The 19,381-nt window shown below is 41.5% G+C and overlaps 3 protein-coding genes across 7 annotated transcripts in view; 2 read left to right on the top strand and 1 right to left on the bottom strand.

The window, feature by feature from the left end:
• The first annotated feature begins 80 nt into the window (after window positions 1-80).
• On the top strand, window positions 81-6,623 carry LOC306925866 (torsin-1A-interacting protein 2-like). 3 transcript variants are annotated; one of them, XM_079505002.1, is made up of 10 exons: window positions 81-193; window positions 781-860; window positions 1,243-1,395; window positions 1,647-1,712; window positions 1,938-2,117; window positions 2,846-3,001; window positions 3,515-3,580; window positions 4,075-4,206; window positions 4,291-4,350; window positions 4,552-6,623. In XM_079505002.1, exons 2-10 carry the CDS (start codon window positions 815-817, stop codon window positions 5,319-5,321), a joined length of 1,629 nt encoding a protein of 542 aa, XP_079361128.1. In that variant the 5' UTR covers window positions 81-193; window positions 781-814; the 3' UTR covers window positions 5,322-6,623. The 3 variants fall into 3 exon arrangements, with proteins under 3 accessions (XP_079361128.1, XP_079361130.1, XP_079361129.1); XM_079505003.1 differs by having other exon boundaries at window positions 113-193; window positions 797-860; XM_079505004.1 differs by lacking the exon at window positions 4,291-4,350.
• A 609-nt stretch (window positions 6,624-7,232) lies between these two features.
• Window positions 7,233-15,775, top strand: olfml2ba (olfactomedin-like 2Ba). Its single transcript, XM_079505490.1, has 8 exons — window positions 7,233-7,647; window positions 7,789-8,052; window positions 8,355-8,462; window positions 9,651-9,800; window positions 10,874-11,090; window positions 12,277-13,257; window positions 13,712-13,888; window positions 14,533-15,775. The coding sequence occupies exons 1-8, from the start codon at window positions 7,489-7,491 to the stop codon at window positions 15,144-15,146; spliced, it is 2,670 nt and encodes an 889-aa protein (XP_079361616.1). The 5' UTR covers window positions 7,233-7,488; the 3' UTR covers window positions 15,147-15,775.
• Window positions 15,776-16,461: 686 nt separating this feature from the next.
• Window positions 16,462-19,381, bottom strand: part of atf6 (activating transcription factor 6) — a 48,941-nt gene continuing 46,021 nt past the window's right edge. For 2 of the 3 annotated variants that reach the window (XM_079505234.1, XM_079505235.1), the window contains exon 16: window positions 16,462-18,515. In XM_079505234.1, the coding sequence (XP_079361360.1) occupies window positions 18,319-18,515 (197 nt within the window). In that variant the 3' untranslated portion in view covers window positions 16,462-18,318. The remainder of the gene's footprint in view (window positions 18,516-19,381) is intronic. The other variant, XR_013790357.1, reaches the window with a different exon arrangement.

Here is a 19,381-nt window from a genome sequence, read left to right as displayed (position 1 = left end):
AGAGAAAAACAAGCCCAAAGACGCTCATAATAGGCGGACATGGCAACACTGAAGTCACGTACTACCATATGACATGTCGTTCTAAACAAACATGTAAAGGGAACAGTTCCGTTCCGCCTGTACGACGGCCGTCTGCCTGTCTGCTGACATATGGGTCAAATTCCACGGTTATTGCTTTCTAAAAGGACACCCGGTAAGATATTAGTCATTTCTAAAAAATTATGCATTGGGATACGCGCTGTGACGTAGTTTAATTAAAACGTGTTTGACGAATCAGTCCCAGTCATTAATTTCCGTTTGCAAACCTTAATAAACAAACAGTAGCCTGATGTTTCTCCGTGCTGATCGATAAGCCTGGTGAGGTGAGGTGACGCGATCGCTTCCTTAGCCTGATGTCAACACTGTTGGCCAGCTGACAATCATATCTCTATGGACGGTGCCAATATATTAGCTTTCTGAACACATTTTTATTTTTACAGTAATTGTTCATAGAAAGAAAGTAAGGGTTGTGTCTGGTGTGTACTGTTTTGGTTTAGTTTTTAGCGCTAGCTTAGCCTTGGATAAAAAAAAACTATGAATCGTCTGACTTATACGAAAGCGAAACCTACATCTATGATAGTCAGTCTTGAATTAGCCTCGGTACCCAGGCTTTAACGGCTAACCTTAACGTGGCACTCTACTCTAAGGGCACACCCCGGAAGAAACATAAGAACATTGTATCTGAATCTGATCATTAATATTAATCACTTCTTGAATCTTGACCCCACTGTCCAAATGTAGCTTAAAGCCTGGCTCACTTCACTTCCAATGAATCATGGCCGAACCTGCTGGGAGTCATGGGACAGAGAATCTCCAGTCAGGTAAGGTCCAGTGGTGTGGATACAGGAAGAATGGGCACACAAAAATAAATAATACAATGTGCAAGATTTGAACATACACAGTACATCATTGTCAGACCTAACGGTACCTTTCAACTGTTTATGCCCATAAATAATAATAATAATACATAATAACGGTATAATGGTGAGTATTTTATCTCAATTATTAATTTTATTTAATTCCCTTATGTTTTTATTTGACACTGCATTTTATACACTTAATGGCTTGTTTTTTATTCTGTTGCTGATTATTCGTTTTTTTATAAAGTATAAGCATAACTTAGTTTTGATAAGTGCTACAATACAGTATACGTTTATTATTGTCTTACCATTGTTTCTCTACCGTCTAATGGACATTACACAGAGAACACAGACAATGTGGACAAAAACAAACTTGACTCTGCATCAGAGAATGAAGTAGATGGAGACCATGTCCATGACAAACCAACAGACGCAAATGAAAACCCTGAGAAAGATGAAGAAAAGGAGCCTGTAGAGTCATCAGGGTGTCAGAAAGGTACAACTGTATGCTGTTTATATATGTTTGAGCCAAAAATAGCAAATCTATTTTAGAAGCTCACAATGCATCACAATGCGGTGTGAGCTTGTACATTAGCTATTCCCAGTATTATTGGTATTTTTCAAAACTTTCTGGTAAATCTTATTTTATTTTATTTTTTTGAGTGGGGGGGGGGTTCTCTTTACCATGGCTCTTCCTTACACCTCCCTTTTTTACCGGCTCCTCCAAACTCTCCACCACATCCACAGATTCAACAGACAAGCCTGACAGTGTCATAAGCAACCAAGAAACTCATGCTGGGGATCAAGATGAGGGTGAACTTTTTTTTTTTTTTTTTTTTGACACTCAATTTTATGCGCTTTTCATAAAATTGTCTAGTGCTAGTACCGTGTATAAAAATAAAGTTTATTATTGTCTTACCATGATGAATATTATGTTGTTATTTGCTTGTCCCTGTTGTGCCTACATAATTGACACAGAGGACACAGGCATTGCTGTTTTCCTTAATCAGTCAGTGTGACTCTACATTACTCTTTCAGTCTTTCCTACAGTCGGTCACCATGAAATAGCCGTACCTCTATCAGAAGGCCACAGCAGCAGTACAGAGGTTAAGGAGAGTGGTCCTACATCAGAGAATGAAGTAGATGGAGACCATGATGAACCAACAGATGGCCCTGAGAACAATGAAGAAATGGAGTCTACTATGCACAAATCAAAAGGTTAACTAAAATAATAATTTAACACCCAGTCCCATTCAGGTATGCGGTTAGGCGCAAGCTTGGCTCAGGGAGGAGGACGCCCCTGCCATGCAGAGTCCAAGGCACTTTGGATAATAACATCATATCCTGTGTTTGTAAAACTTTATTTGTTTATTTAGACAGGACATTGCATATTAATGGACATTACATATGAATGCAACGTGAATCCACCAGATTTAGCAAAGAGGTTAATTTACCTTTGTTTCTCTACTGTCTGATGGCTATTATGTGTGTATTTGCGTGTCCCTGTTGTGCCTACACCGAGAACATAGGCAAATGTCACATATAGTAATGTAGGCTGCAGAAAATAAACTGGAGCTGACACAGTATAAGCACATATGGGCGTCAAGGCGCTACGCGGCAAAAAGCCACTCGCGGCAGGCGTCTTTTCCTGTTTTTTAAACAGCTGGTGGATGGAAATTAAGCTCCACCACGCAGCAAAATGCAGCGTCTGCCAGAATACCGAAAACGCTTGCCCCAGCGGCAAGTGGAAGCTGCGCGCGAGCTTCATTTTCCATCCACCAGCTGTCTAAAAACCAGGAAGAGACTCCTGCCTCTCGCAGCATTTGGCATCTTCGTGACGCTACAGTGTGTGTGTGTGCACTGACAGTTAGCCTGTTCCGAACAGAAGTAGAAATTGTTGTTGTCCTTGATAAGTCAGTGTGACTCTCCATTACACTTTCCTACAGCCAGTCAGCCTGAAATAGCTATACAACCTCCATCAGAAGATGACCACATGCAGAGTGACGCGGCATCAGAGAATGAAGTAGATGGAAACCATGATGAACCAACATCAACAGACCCTGAGAATGATGAAGAACTGGAGTCTACGCAGGAATCAAAAGGTTAACTAAAACAACTGAATTAAACTAAAAACTGTAGTCATCGGAGTGTCAGAAAGGTATTACCGTAATACGGCGTCAACTCCAGGAGTGCTTGAGGGCTAAAGCACCCACTGACACAATAGTAAGCCAAATAGCACCCACTGACTGAAGGCTGAAGCTCCCCTCCCCCTGGTAATTTTGTCACGTAGGCACACACCTTTACGGTGTTCACAGAACAGGTATTCAAAGGGGAGGGGCACCCACTGCCTTTATAAGAACCTTCCGCCACTGTACTGTATGCCGTTTATGTGTTTATGTATGTGTGAGACAAAAAATAGCTCATCAACAAACTCGCAGCGGATCAATGCGCTGTGAGCTTGTACATTAGCTATTTTCACTATTATTGATATTTTTTCTGGTAAATCTTTTTTTGGGGGCGGGGGGTGTCAAAATGTACTTTCTCTTTACCATCGTTTCTCTGCTTTACACCTCCATTTTTTACCGGCTCCGGCAAACTCTTCACCATCAACACAGATTCCACAGACAATCCTGACGGTGTCATAAACAACCTAGAAACAGAAACTCATGTTGATGATCAAGGTAATGGTGAACTGTGATTTTATGTATTTTTTTATTTTGTATTTGTTTAATTCCCTTAATGTTTTATTTTACACTACATTTTATACGCTTTGTGCATTTTTTTTAATTCTATTGATGATTATTTATTCCATTTTTCATAAAGCTCTTCATAACTTAGTTTTGAAGTTCTACAGTGTATAAAAATCAGACCAGTCTGAAGCGAGTGGTGCAACAGCACCCCCTATTGGTACTCTAAACATTGGTACTCTAAACATTGGTACTCTAAACATAGTCCCATAGGGACAAAGCTGTTCCTTGGAGGGGAACAAATAAAGTTAAAAGAAAAAATAAAGTTAAAAATGTATTAGTGTCTTAGCATGATGGATATTATGTTGTGTGTATTTGCTTGTCTCTGTTGTGCCTACATATGACACAGGCAAATGGACAAAAAAGTCACATGTAGTCATTTAGGCTTCAGAAAATAAACTAGTTTATAATTTGCCTATTCTGAACAGAAGTAGAGATTGCTGTTAGCAGCAGCAGTACAGAGTTTAAGGAGAGTGACTCTGCATCAGAGAATGATGAACCAACAGACGCAAAGACAGGCCCTGAGAAAGACGAAGAAACGGTGTCTACGCATGAAAAAGGTTAACTAAAGGAGTTGTTTCTCTTTACCATTGTTTCTCTTCCTTACACCTGCTCTTTTTACCGACTCCCCAAACTCTCCACAGATTCAACAGTCAAGCCTGACAGTGTCATAAATAACCCAGAAACTCATGCTGGAGATCAAGGTAATGGTGAACCATGATTTTATGTCAATTGTAATTATTCACAAGCTCTTGAAAACCATTGGTCTCATTGTCTGTTATCATTTAGGGTCACATCAAGCGATTGCGGAGTGCCTAACACACTGAGTAGCAAAGATGGATATTTACAGTTATGGACAAAATGGCAGGAGAAAGAATTGACTGTCTGTATTGTGTTCTCTGTAGGTAACAAGAAATGGTGGCTTTTAGCCGGTTTAATAGTCCTGGTTGCAGTATCGCTTCATGCCTTCAGCTCTCAGTCTCCACCTGAGCAGAAGGAGGTCCGGCGAGTAGACATCTTCCTCAAGGAACTGGAGATGATACAGTCAAAGTTCCCCACTCAGCGCCCTGAGCTGTGGCGGAGGGGCAGGATACACCTGAAGAGACACCTCCAGATGGAACGGCCCACCGAGCCCGTCAGCCTCATCCTGACTGCAGGCGTTAAGGCCGAGAAGACTCTGCACTGCCTGGCCCGAGGCCTGGCCTCTGCCTTCTCCTCTGCCCTCAACGCCTCCGTCCTCCACATTGACGGAGCCAGTAAAGCTCACCTGGACAGTGACCAGGTCAAGCTAGACATTGACAGCCAGCTGCGGGGAGCCTTCGAAGGGGACAAGCCTGTGGCTGTCATCAACCGATTCGAGGAGCTGCCTCCGGCCTCCACACTCATCTTCTACCGCTACTGCGACCACGAGAACGCCGCCTACAAAACGCCCACTCTGATCTTCACGGTGCTGCTGGCGGGTGAGGAGGAGCTTCCCACCCACCTCAGTCTCAACGCTGTGGAGGAGATGGTGGACGACCACCTTAAGAAGAAGTTCCTCTCCGCCGGCCGCCGCATCACCTTCGACAGGATGGACCTGGACAAGTACAGCGGCCTGTGGAGTCGCATCTCGCACCTTATTCTCCCTGTGGCCTCAGAGGAGACCATGGAACCTGAAGGCTGTCAAGAGACATAGACACTAACAGACTTAATATTTGAACTAACCACTTAAACCCTCCATTCTTAGTAAAACGGACCTGGGTTACAACTGTACATGGACCGTTTTTTTTTTGTATTTGTGTCTACACCAAGGGCCAATATCTTGCCAATCAAATCATCACTATGGGGTACACACAGACACACAAAGCTGGGCATAGGCTAAAAAATCACACCCGTGTGAACTGAGTGGTGTAAGGTTTTATATAGCATGATCAGCTGTGGTCTGACGTAATGTCTGACGTAATGAAATCACACCCGGATGTGATTTCAAAACTGGCTGTTTTTGCGCAGAGAAAATGACCACGGTTGCTACGGTCATCCAGTTCACCCGGGTGTGATTTAATTACGTCAGAAATTATTTTGAACATAGCAACCATGGTCATTTTTTTATGCACACAAAAGCCAGTTGTAGGAGTGGTTTACACCACTCAAAAATGGTGAAAACGTTTAGGCATAAGTGGTATGGCAAGATAGGGTCCCAAAATAAAATGAGCTTGTAGATCAGCTATTTTTGGCAAAAGCTACCCCTAGAATAGGCATGCTTCTCTCTCGTGTGTGTAAAGTCAAGTTTTATTATAGCCTAATATCACAAATCATGTCCCAAAGGGATGCTCAGAAAATGTAAACTATGATAATTAACAATAAGTAAATGTATTACAAAGCAGCGCAGTGCACAAACTCCCCGCAGGATTAAATGGGTATTATTATTAGATACACGTGTGTGCACACATTTAATTGGTGTTGATGGCATTCCGTGTGGAATATGGTAAAATGCCTGACATTCTCTTTCATAGTGCTTCATCAGAAAGGTAGCCACAATACTTACTACTGTCTACTGTCCTACACCTATCCTAACCCTGTCCTGACCCTAACCCATCATGTACTGGGGGGGGGGGTGTATAGAAAATTCATCTTGAAAACCGTGATCTCAGAAAATACTTATATTTACTTTGTCTCTGGCACTTTACCCTTAAGTTTTCAATGTGTTTATTTTTATTTTTTTAATTTAATTATTAATTGTTTTTTGAAGGAAATTACAGCGGTGCTTTGTACAAATGATTTTAAAAACATAGTTGATCATGGTCTCAAATATTATGACATTTATAAGTATTGTTTGGTTACAAACTACTAAATGATGAGGCAACACCCCTCTTGGGGTTGTAGTACTTTTTAGTCTTTGATAACTCGGGAATTTCGGATTTTCTGAATTTAATTTTTTTTTAATGACAGGACGTGTATCAATGAAAAAGTGCCTTACAAGAATAAACTTTTAAATGTATTGTGTTCATGTATGTTGTTATAATTTCCATTGCCGCCAGGGGGCAGTACATCCATATACTGGTCATTTTCTGTAATGTCATGCCTTATTGCTACTCTTCTCTGAATATGCATTCGCCAAATGCATTGGAATCAATTAACTTCTGATAGTTTTTCGTTTTATTTTATTTATTTTTGCCGATGCTGATTTTTCCCAAACCGAAACGTAATTTATTAAATTGAAGTTTAGTGTGCCAATGCCATTATAGTCAGACTGTCAAGTTTCTACATGCGGATACAGCCCTAGGCCTAGGCTACTACAGCGTGTGTGCGTCACAATGTCAATGCTTTTGAATCCGTTATTTTTGCGTTGCGGGATTCTACTTCTATTGCGTTATTTTGGTTAGTTAGCGACAGGCAGTGCCGCAGTACACAGTACTACTAGTTACTACTGCTGGATGTTGTGCTGCGCAGCGCGCGCGCACACACTGACTGACACACTGTATAACCGCCTCCTCATATGGAGAGCATCGCAGTGAGGCTGAGCCTGAGGGAGTGCAGTAAGGGGAGCGCAGATTGCCATCACAGTCATTGAGCAGCACATAAACTGGAGGTGTGGACAGAATGAGCGTGCTCTCATCCATTCCTGAATGCACTGTTTTCTGTCAGGAGGACTAGCTAGGCTACTACTTTAAAACAAAAATAGGATGAGAGAATGCTATGTTGCTTGATCTCACCTTTAATGGCTTTTATAGTTTTTGTTTTTTAAATTGCATTGCCAAAAGGTAGGCTATGAAATTACCAAGGCAGCTAAAATAATTGACAGGCTGTGCCTGATTATAACAGCATTATTTTGTCTATATTATTTTGTGGCAGTACTAGGCTATATGGATAGGAATAGGGTATGCAGTTTGTGCGTGTTTTTCGCACTGTGCTCTGCTGCACCAAGAGATCGGGTATCTGAAAGTTTTATTCGGCCTGAAATGAATGACCATGGCGACTACCTACAAGAGGAGATAGACGGCCAGGGAAATATTCTCTCACAGGTAAGCCAAATAAAAACACACTTTGGTTTGTTCATATTGAATAATATGGATTATAGTCACTGTCATATTATTGCAATTTAGGCATTCAAAAGTTTCTGATTGTTCGTGGTGGAATATACATCCGTCCTCTTCTCTTTGTAGCTGCTGGGTGATTATGACAAAGTGAAAGCCCTCTCGGAAGGTTCTGACTGTCGGTGTAAATGTGTTGTCAGACCCCTGAGCAGGAGCGCCTGCAGGCGGATAGAGGAGGGCAGCGCCACGGCGCAGGACTTCTACACGGTGGAGACCATCACGACCGGACCCCAGTGCAAGTGCGCCTGCATCGCCCCTCCGTCGGCCGTCAACCCATGCGAGGGAGAGTACAGACTGAATAAACTTAGACAGGCTGGAAAAGAAAATGTCAAGGTGAAGTGAAGTCCAGTGATGGCCATTTACTATACACACCTACTCCCCCCCCGAGCCAATACGGGATTGAAGGCTTCTGTTACTCATCTATTGCTTATAGATGGCCAACCTGATCACTGGGCAAACAGCATTTAAATTCAAGGACTCCCTTCTCTGTTCATACTTCATAACCACAGTCCACAGACAGAGAAGTTGGATATACACGCATATAATTCTTGGATGGGTTGGGGATATTTTATTTATGAGATCATTGGAATAATGGGTAACCCATTTTGATGGAATCTATACTTGGTCATTTCTAGCTCTCCTCCATCATTGAGCTGCTGGAAGGATCCTTTTATGGCTTGGATCTACTGAAGCTACACTCCATCACCAATAAGCTGCTGGGGCGTGTGGAGAACATTGAGAAGGTAATGAGGCCCTTTAGGAGACGACTGACCTTCACATATGCAGGATGTGCACAAGCGTCATAGTAGCATGGAGTAGATTATTAAAGTATGCCTATATGTATGCACTAGCCTACTACAAGTCTAATGTAGGTTATTCAGGTCACATGTGTAGGCCTATACCAATCACAATTTATTTAAAGGTTAGGGATAAATGTATAAATAATAATAGCCTACTCAGAGGAATGTGCTGATATTTCAGGGCATTCTTTACACAGTATTACATATCTATTTTATATGTACTTGCTAGTTACTCTAGTGCAACACCCGGAAATCGAACCCGGGTCTCCCATGTGAAAAGACAACATCTGAACCACTAATCCAAGGGGATTCGGGACTGGGGGAGATATTAGACTTGTAGGCCATCAGGCTAAGGCTGTGAGCCACTCTGCAACACTAGCACATGACATATACTTAGCACTCTACTGAATCCTGTCAACATAATCATGTGTTGGTTTCACATTAAACACATCACGAGTAATCATGTGTTGGTTTGGGCTCATGGTTCTTAATGTGAATGTGCACTTTGTAAGTTGCTCTGGATAAGAGCGCCATGTACATGCCTATATTGTAAATGGTAAATGTTGTGGGGGGAAGCCAGAATTAGTATTAGTATCATACCCATGGGTCTAATGAAACACTCTCCCTGGCTGGGACTATCCCATTTATTTTAGGTTCAATTCAACCATCTTCCTCACCTGTCTGACCTGAAAAATGGGTCCAAACTGTAGCCTATACTTGTCTTGACATGTTGCAAATTAAAATCTGCCTCAGGTACAACAGCTTGGGCAGAGCTCAGTATAGGAAGCAAAATGGAAACAGTGTCTTCATTCACTTTTTTATAGAAAACACTAAATTAACTTCTCTAACATGAATTAGTACAGGTTTAAAATGAATGCTGGTATTGCCTATACACTAGTTGTGAAAAAGATAAAAGGTTATTAGAATATGACAACTGTTGGAGTATGACAAATGTAATGTGATTCAATACATTTTACACTTTCTGAGTTAAACTCTGACATATTTATCCATACATGTGTTTGTAGTCCTCAAACCAAATCAGAGTTATTTCATGAAACTCTAGCAATTGGTACAATGCTTGATGTCCTATAACAAACATAAATATCATGCTCTGTTCATCAATTCATCCAGAAAGTCTCTATGAACCACAGTAAGGTTGAGGCAGAGCCCCAGAAGAGCCCTCTGGTCCAGCCGCATGTGACAGAGAGCCCCCCTGTCCCTCCTAATGACGTGCTCCAGGATAAGAGTGACGTCAGGGCTGCAGCATATCTACACCCAGAGGCAAGTCAAACTTGGTGGAACTACTGGGGTCCATGTGTAATTTGTACGGGGGTTTTGTGTTTCAATCTTTAGGCAATTTGACTTTTCTATTATTTAGATATAGGAGAATGTAGAGGGACAGGTACTAACTGGAGGTAAACCGAAAAGATGTGCAATACATACAGGGCACCGGCTGTAATAGAACCAACACTTGGCACAGGGGCAGCCATGTGCCCCATGTCATGTAATCTTGGACAGACCTTAATTCTATGCAAATAATAATAATAATAGCTTATGACCGTCATTGCTCATTGGCACATAACATGCGGGAGCCCTGCTAACCACAAATCTTAAGGTAAGGGAATTCTGTGATTTTTCTCCACAACATTACATGTTGTAGCACTAGCAGTGCAGTGTGTGGTCACTTCTACAGGAGGGGGTCTAATGTGTCAAAGCATATGCTTTCCTCACGAAAAGGAATATTTTGCCCAGAACACTTGGACTGCAAAAACGGAGGCTAAATCCTGTGTACGTAAAGTGTGGTCTTCCAAAAGCAAATGAATAATGATGTGTTCTTTCCATAAATCGTTAAGAATTATTGAGGTAATGCTAAGATTTGGCAAGCCCACTCTGTTTTTCACATCCGAGTGGACATTAGTGATCTGTGCAGCCCACATAGATGTTGACATGTAGGTAACGCCTTGCACTGCTGGACTCTGATCCAACTCCAGTGTTAAGATAAGCTTGTCCACCAGGGATGGGTGGACCTGGACTGGATGCAAACCTGCGAATAAATCAGTGCCATCATATCAATGTTGTTGTTTCAAAATTGTTTCCAAGTGTTCAATCTTGCCTGTCCTCACCTCTCACACAAAGCATAGTGAAATGCCAAAAAAATTAAAATGTATATTAACACTGCAAGAAACAATCCAGGTGGAAATTGCTTGGCAGAATACATTAGCACAGAATGTTTATCAGCCTACTTAACAGTTAAGTTGTTCTTCACAGCTAATGAGAAGTTGTATAACCTGATTTACAGTATACTGTACTAGTATAAATGAAGCATACAGTAAGACTATATTTTGTCCTAACAGGAGAAGTATGAGGAGAAGTTTATTGGGGAACCCGAGTCCTTCCTAAAGAGGGATGCTCCTCTCCAAACCCCTCAGACGCACCCTCAGGAGGTGACAAACCAAAAGCATTCTGATGCGGTGAAGACGGGTCCCAATGGAATGATCATCAGAGGAATGACCTTTTACAAATCTGATCCAGATCCTATGGTGGCTGATGATGGGGAGCCCGGTGAGAACTGTAAGTGCCAACCCCCACAGAGGTCATCCATCACTTGTCATATAAACCGATAACAGGAAGGCTTTTGTCCGTAACTTGGTAGATAATAATGACATGTTTCTATTTCTAATCTATTGCGATTGCACACATACTGTAGGAAGAGATTTAAGTATGTTTAAAGATGTTTATTTGAGACACAGTGCTGCTAACTTCAGCTGTTGGAGAAGAGCATATGCAGATTATAAATCAGGTCAGAAAGTGCAGCGTAAACTGGTATTCTCATAAAGCTCTGGGAAAAAGAAGCATCTCAAGCAAGCTGCTCAGTAAACTGCCATCGTTTGTGCAGACACAAACATTGTGTCCATTGTTTTTTCTACTGTTTAATTAAAGATGCAAATGCAATCCGTAGGATTTGTGTCCTAGCTACCAGGGATTTGAAACCCTGGTAGTCCGGATGCAAGGACCAACATTTCTACTGGTGAGCTAGGCCTAGAGAATGCCCTCTTGGGCAGGGCAGACATTTGCACTTTCAGCTTCAGGCAATACCTCTGGTCAACCAGCAGTACATTTCTCAATGAAAGAGCAGGGAGACCACCTCCAACCACCGCAATTGTGTATTATATTGTATTAGCATACTCAACCATACAGATTGGTCAGAAATTATGTTTTATTCAGAGAAAAAGTTCTGAATTGCATCTTTAATGGTATGCTGCTGCTGCCACTTTGCTAACTGCCACCTTGTGATGTCCTATATATCATGATACTTATAGTCGCTGTCGGGCAGAAACTTTGCATCTTTTAATGTTTTTTCTTAAATGAATGTCCTATTTTATACTTTGGCATATGACAAAAATAGGCGTTCTACAAGCTTACTACATGTGTTGTGAGCATGCCTTGTAGATCAGCCATTTTTGCAATTATTTAAACCGTTTTTCTTTTTTTTAACATTTTGCCTGTAATGACATTATGCCCAAAATCGGGTGGCAAGATGGAAAGTTTTTCTGACTGTGGATTTTATAAATATTTTACCAATGTAAAGTACTAACAAGTACTTGTGACTACATAATAACTACAGAGGTTCTTTTTCCCATTTTCTGAAAAGTAATGGTCTTCGACATACAAGGTTTCCTTAGTTCCGACAGTGACGTTAACATAACATTCTGCTTGGATATTATGTAATCATGTGTTGTTATACTCATCCTTGCAGTGTTTGAGTATCATGGATTCAGCGGTGATGGCCCGGTCAACCTCTTCATTGAGGAGCACCTCCTCCAGCACAAAGTGCCTTCCAGGCGCAGAGTACGGGTACGGCCGAAGGAATCTCAACCACCTGAAGCCACAAAGACCAGCCAATCAGCAACGCCTAAGCACACAGAACTGGGCGTGTCCAGTTCTGTGTCCAGTGACACCATGTCAACAGATTCAAAGAGCGTTCAGTCGACAATGGAACGTGTCACGGTGAGGCCATCGCCAACCTCACGGCCAAGCAGGAGCACAATCATGGGTTCTATTATTCCAACCCACACTCGCAGCACTCCCAGAGCCACTAAATGGCCCTTTCCCGTTATGCTCAAACCAGTCAGTAGCACACCAAGCTTAAGCCTGGTCAGAGAAGATCCACTCAAAAGCACTATCACTAAAACCTTGATCACGCCAAAGCCACCCACATACAAGGCCCTGTCAACAGAAACCGCTCAGTCGCCCATCATCACCATGATGGACATCTCTTCTCTGGAACCGCCAAAGACGATAGAAGTGCAAGATGCAACACAAACCTTTGCAGGCACTACTAAAGCTATGCCCCGTGCACCAAGTGAGGATTCAGTCACAGCCATCTTCACAGACGTTGCCACGAGCTCTGCACCGGTCATACCCACAACCACCACCTCCACTGTGGTCATGACGACCACAACCAGAACAGCAGCAATTACAGAGCAAGGAACTGCATCCACCTCCTCCTCTGGGCTCACTATGTCAACACAGAGGCAGACAACCGTACCATCTTCTCCACCCTTTACCAGGTCTATCATGACCACCACTACGCCTACTACTGCCCCTACTAGAACCACTAGACAGACTGCTCCTACCAAACGCAAGTACAGCATCAGCTGGGATGAGGAAGAGAATGGACCGTCAGAACCAGACGAGTCAATGCAGAGGAATGAAGAACCATCGCCAGATAAATCTGGTAGGTTGGAGTTGTATACTCTATGTGGTGCTTTCCTGTGGACGAAGAGTGTAAAGTTAAAGGTGTTGCAATGTGATTAACCTGCTTAGGGAGGTTGTCACCCCCATACCACTTCACGTGTGTTGAAGTGTCCCAATTAACCCCCAACTGCTTCTCTGTGAGTGTTCATCATACGATCTGAGCAGCCATAAACTGTTTGAAGCTGAAACTGAATTTCCCCCATGGGATTAAAAAAATTAAATGATGTAGACTTTGATGTAGTGTCATGTAAACTCAAAAGAGAATTGTATATAAAATCAACTTTCACTGAAAGTTAAAAATCCCACTGATTTGACACCTAAGAATGCTATTAACAAACCATCCAGTATTAACATTTCTTGCAAATGCTATTTGAATTAAGCCTGAAAACTGCAGACTAATAAATCTTCTGTCCAACTCTCTGGCTCATTCACAGAGGAATGTAAAGACACGTTGGCGACAATCTCAGAACCAGTAACTCATAACACGTATGGCAGAAATGAGGGAGCGTGGATGAAGGACCCAAAGTCTGGTGAAGACAAGATTTATGTTACAAACTACTACTATGGAAACAACTTGTTGGAGTTCCGCAACATGGAGGTCTTTAAGCAAGGTAGGAGTCAGTGGTCAGACCAAACATACACTTATAGAAACAAGCTTGAGGAATCGGTTTACTATTGTATACCATACTGTATACCTTCGTAACAAGGTTATGTTCTTGCCTCCATTTGATTGTTTGTCTATGACCAAGATAACTGCCGGATCGCCATGAAATTTGCTATGCACATGTGTGCTCCGAGTCCGAAGTAGAAAAGAAACCTACAGATTTTGGTGACTCTGAGTCTGACCTTTCCTCTAGTGTCACCACCAGGCCAAATTATCACTTTTCAAATGAGACATTCTTGAACCAGACATTATTAGATGTACACATATAGGTCCCCAAGAGGGAGAAACCAATTGATTGGGGTGACACTGTGACCTAACTTAGCAGTGAGCAAACTGGGATATTTTATTTGGCCTTGATCAAGCCTGCAATCGACTGAGTACATTCTTTTATTTAATTTCTTATTTCTTTTAATGATATCTTTTGGGTTTATTGCCTTTATTGATAGATATACAGTAGGTGAGAGGGGAGACACGCAGCAAAGGTCGTCGGGACTCAAACCTGCGACACGTGCCCGGACCACTAGGCCCTGCCTGGGCCAGCTGAGTACATTCTTGTTCATGAATGTTTTGCTTGTTTCTTTTCCACTCTAGGCCGGTTTACCAACTCCTACAAGCTGCCTTACAACTGGATCGGAACCGGCCACGTGGTCTACGACGGCGCATTCTACTACAACCGAGCCTTCTCCCGTGACATCATCAAGTATGACCTGCGTCTACGGTATGTGGCCGCCTGGACCTTCCTGCACGATGCCGTGTTTGAAGAGTCCTCGTCACCGTGGGAATGGCGCGGCCACTCGGACATTGACTTTGCGGTAGACGAGAGCGGCCTGTGGATCATCTATCCGGCACTGGATGACGAGGGGTTCCTACAGGAAGTGATAGTTCTGACTCGGCTGAACCCATCGGATCTCAGCATGCAGAGGGAGACCACGTGGAGAACGGGACTGAGGCGCAGCCACTACGGCAACTGCTTCATTGTATGTGGCGTCCTGTACGCTGTCGACAGCTACAACCGAAGAGACGCCAACCTAGCTTATGCCTTTGACACACACACCAACACTCAGATGACTCCTAGAATGCCCTTCACCAATAACTATACCTACACCACACAAGTTGACTACAACCCCAAAGAGGGTGTGTTGTATGCATGGGACGATGGACATCAAGTCACATACGACATCAAATTTGCCTATGTAAACCCCTAGCAAGGGTTTGATAGTCATTAGTTTAGAAGCAAAGTAATTGTGTGTGTTGGAGTGGATTGTAGATCAGTCCACACAGCCATCAATATATTGTGATAAAATGCCCTTTTATAAAGTAAATTGTCTTGGTGATGAATATACATGTTGGGTGCATTTGTTATTTTCCTGAGAGAAAATAATTGTTTGTTTCTATTCAGTGGGGAAGCTACATGAAACGTGAAATGTTTCAGTCAACACAGCACATTTACTGTATATACTGTAATATATAAACCATTGTGAAATACATGAATGTAGAGAAATAATGTCACGGCAAGTCAATCAATACTTAATATACACAACGCTATAACAATTAACTCTGAGGAACGCCTTCATCACAGCATACTGTACTACAAACAACCAGATTTTATGGACTGATTGTCTCATTCCATGTTGTTTTATACACATTTATTTTTATATTACAGTTTTCTGTGCATTCCTTGATTCCTGTACATGTACCATAAGACTTCTGGCAGTAAATGGGTATCTGTTGACCTTTGTTCGATGAAGAAAGCACTTATTACGTACTCCCTGCATATCAGATTGTACCGTTTTGAAGAGACTGCAATAAAGCTCTGAAAATACTAACTGAAAAATCACTCCTTTGACTTTGTTGGTTTAATTCACAGTTAAAGTCAAAGTGGCCATAATTACCTCCTGTGAGCTGTAATCCAATCTGCACAGTCAGTCAAGGGGGGAAGGCAACCAGATCTATAAAAAAGAAAAAGGCTACAAAGGACACCCACAAGTATAGAAAGTCATGTGCTGTCCTGTAATTTCCTCCCTTACCTAAATTGAAAAACTGTAGTGCAAAATATCTATGGGGAGTAATCTCAACCCACTGTAAATATCAAACTACGACTAGTGGTGTAAACTTTACACCACAGTAAATGTACTTAGTTACTTTACACTGTAAAGTAACTAAGTACATTTACTCAAGTACTGTTACTTTACTGGAGTATTTAAAATACTACTCCACTACATCTCAAGAGGCACATATTAGACTTGTATTTGCCACCATGTCAAACTTTGATTACTTTTACTTGATTTGATTATTATTACAAAACATACATTAACCATTTCACTCCTCCACATTTCGGCCATTTGATACAAGCTCACAATGAGTCATATTGAGAGCTTGTAGATCTGCTCATTTCAAAAGAGTTTTATACATTTTAAAACTTGTGGAATGGGACATTCTGCATGAGTACATTCTACTTTTGGGACTTCAAGTACATTTGATACCAACACCTTTTTCAACAGACATACAGGTACAGGCATATTCAGTGTAAATCCAGTGTTTTATTTACTTTTTGGCAATAGGATATCACCTGAATCAGATGTGCTTTTGAAACAAACGGCAACAACAAAGTGAACAAACATAGAAAGGCTGTGCTTAAAATCACACAACACACTATTTAAAGAATCCGCATTACATTGGTATCTATCTGTTGACCTAGAATAGAATTGTCCGTGCAATACCACAGTCGAAAGGTTTACACTTTGGAATATGCATAAGATAAGATAGCAACATCCTACTCTACACATTTTTGCCAATAAAGAACTATTACATATTTCCCCACCATACAAAATCCCAATTCAATTCCTTTTCACCCATTACCAGTCACCTACAATAGCAAGGGGACGTTGCTAAGGTATTACATCTACAGAGGGAAGTTGCACAACACAGGAGTATAGGTAATAATTAATAACACCTCTATCCCTAAATAGTACTACAGGCCATCAGGAAATATTTTCTCACCCAATATTTCTTTCAATATTGCTTTTCACTATGCCACATTTTAAATACGGATCATTCTGTTTAATAAAAGTGCAATTAGAACAAGTGGACAGAGATATAAAATGTGATACGGTATCTTCATTTTTACTTTACTGATTCAAAATGTTGCAAATGCATTTATCTTTTTGAGCTCAGTGTATCACAAAATGTTAAAATCAGAGTAACCAATAGATTTGGAAGCAAAGACCCAATTGAAACAAAGTCCCAATTGAAGTTAACATTATGGAGGACACACATAATAAAAAAACAATATCTATGCGATGAATAGTCTTTTGAAAGCCTAATCGAGAGAAAAGAATGTCCTCAAATGTACTGTACATTTACTTTGTTTTTCTTGACATTTAAGCAGCTAGTGGCTAATATCCCAATAATAAGTTCACATAATTATTCCATATTAATTAATCCAAATAAATATGTATCTTAGACTTCCTTAATCTATTTAGGTATTTAAGCAAAGCACAGTGCAAACAAACAAAAACACAGAACATAACTTCTTTATCAATCCAATATTGAGAATAAAGCATTTCAATTCCATTCATGAATAAATGGAAACCCAAACCATCACAAATAATAGTGGTTGCTATTTTCACTGACTTCCTGAGTATATGCTGCAAGTGTTTACCATTTACTTCTGAGAAATAAAATATTAAACTTCATGCACAGAGGAAGAAAAACAACAAGAGAGTCGCGAGTAAGAAAAATAGTGTTCCCTTTCTGGCAAGGCCACACCGTAACTCAATGTTAACATAAATGTGTTAATTTCAACAATGAAAAAGTATATTTTCTGTCTCAATTTATTATGGCTTGGTGCACTGCACATAGAGATCCCAACTTTTGTATTTGTTTTATTTGTTTTTTAACAATATGACGTGCTACTCTATTGTAGCTTAAGCCAGAAAGCATCAACCAAAAAGAGTAAGTATTCATGTTATGATGAGGTGACTCAGGGTTCAATGGCCTGCCTCCTGCTGCTCTGCAACTACCTTTGTGCAGGGCATCTGGGGATATGGGGAAAAGGCAGCCTTACCACACAAGGAGAGAACATCTTCCCGTGGGTCATCACATACAGATTATTTCCGGATATCAAGGCTGAATAAAAGAATGCGGCAGACGTGACACTGACCATTTCAACTGCTTCAGCCTTCTCTGTGGGGACCGAGTTCCCTCCCGAGGCCAGAGGTGAGCCCATGAATGCCAACTCTGATCCAAGATCAAAAGACAGACGAGAACTATTAAATCAGTGTATAAAAAGGTAAAATATTAGATAAAAAGTACCAGAGGGCTGAAAAAAGTTCCACCTTTCCGGAATTACAGCGAATGCATCAGTTGAGTGGGTTCTCATGCGGAACCCATGAGGACCCCGACGGGGGGGGTGGCCTGGCTCTCAGCCGATGAGGGTTTGTAGAGAGTGTCAGTCTGGTTGACCCGGAGCAGTGGTGGAATGGTGGAGGACTTGATGTGGAGGATCCTCGTGTTTGTGACCTCACAGTCGATCTGCATCATTATCTCAAAGCCCTTGTCTGGTATTATGCTCTCTGTAATGGCAGAGAAAGACAAAGGATTTGAGTTAATTAAGTCATAGTTTATTCACCTGCACAGCAATGAATCGCTGCGGTAGAGCAACAAAACACAATTATAAAGCACTTAAATAACAAAATAAAGATTTGCACAGGTGAGATTTAATAGAAAAAACCTCCAGGGGCTCATTAAAAACATCTCCCCTCAAAAGTTAGGAATTTATACCATGGCTGGCTTTAACGAGAGATACAAACGACATGTGAACAACCTCTGTTCATTTATTCTATGTCTGTCTAACAAGTAATTGGACATGTAATGGTTTTTGTCATGCCTTTCCCCAGTGCCTTTTTAAAATGATAAGGGAGACAGCGCTTAGGTGGGGGTAGGGGGTGTTTTGTAGGCTAGGGGCAGTTGGGGGTTGAGAACCACAGCAAAAAGAGGGTTACAAAGACAGCTGGAGGCCAGAGGTGAGTCACGCACTGGCTTTCTCCATCATGGAGATAAACAAAACAGCTCCAAACAAGAGGAGGACATGCAAATTTGAGGGAAGGAGAACAGAGAAGAAATGCTGGCAAGAGTGAGGGAGAAAAAGTGATCGCTGATGATGACTCAGGCATTTGTGTTCGAGAAACCCCAGGAGACTGCAACACTGCAGATGGTATAGGTCAGCACAATGAAATATACTCAGCGTCAAGGGTAAACATTTGCACAAAAAGGTCATCTTGGAAATTGGAAGCCCAAACAAGTACTGTAATTACCCTTTACTCTGCAGAAAAACTGAAATAAGGTCGTGAAAAGTCTACTGAGGTTTAAACAAGTTGTGTGGTCCCTGGTTTGTGGAATCCCACAGTCTAGCAGATGAATTGAATGGACAAGTATTCAC

This window comes from Electrona antarctica (assembly GCF_951216825.1).
Source record: "Electrona antarctica genome assembly, chromosome: 7".
NCBI classification, from domain to species: Eukaryota; Metazoa; Chordata; class Actinopteri; order Myctophiformes; family Myctophidae; genus Electrona; species Electrona antarctica.
Note: the sequence above shows the minus strand (reverse complement) of the source record. Positions and strands in the feature narration are given on the sequence as shown.

Excerpts from the sequence above, each read along its gene's own strand:
- olfml2ba (XM_079505490.1), top strand. The coding sequence starts at position 7,489 with ATGGATAGGAATAGGGTATGCAGTTTGTGCGTGTTTTTCGCACTGTGC. Across the intron at positions 7,648-7,788 it reads AGGGAAATATTCTCTCACAG|CTGCTGGGTGATTATGACAA; the intron begins GTAAGCCAAATA and ends TTCTCTTTGTAG. Across the intron at positions 13,258-13,711 it reads ACCATCGCCAGATAAATCTG|AGGAATGTAAAGACACGTTG; the intron begins GTAGGTTGGAGT and ends GCTCATTCACAG.
- LOC306925866 (XM_079505002.1), top strand. The coding sequence starts at position 815 with ATGGCCGAACCTGCTGGGAGTCATGGGACAGAGAATCTCCAGTCAG. Across the intron at positions 1,713-1,937 it reads TGCTGGGGATCAAGATGAGG|TCTTTCCTACAGTCGGTCAC; the intron begins GTGAACTTTTTT and ends TTACTCTTTCAG. Across the intron at positions 4,351-4,551 it reads AACTCATGCTGGAGATCAAG|GTAACAAGAAATGGTGGCTT; the intron begins GTAATGGTGAAC and ends TGTTCTCTGTAG.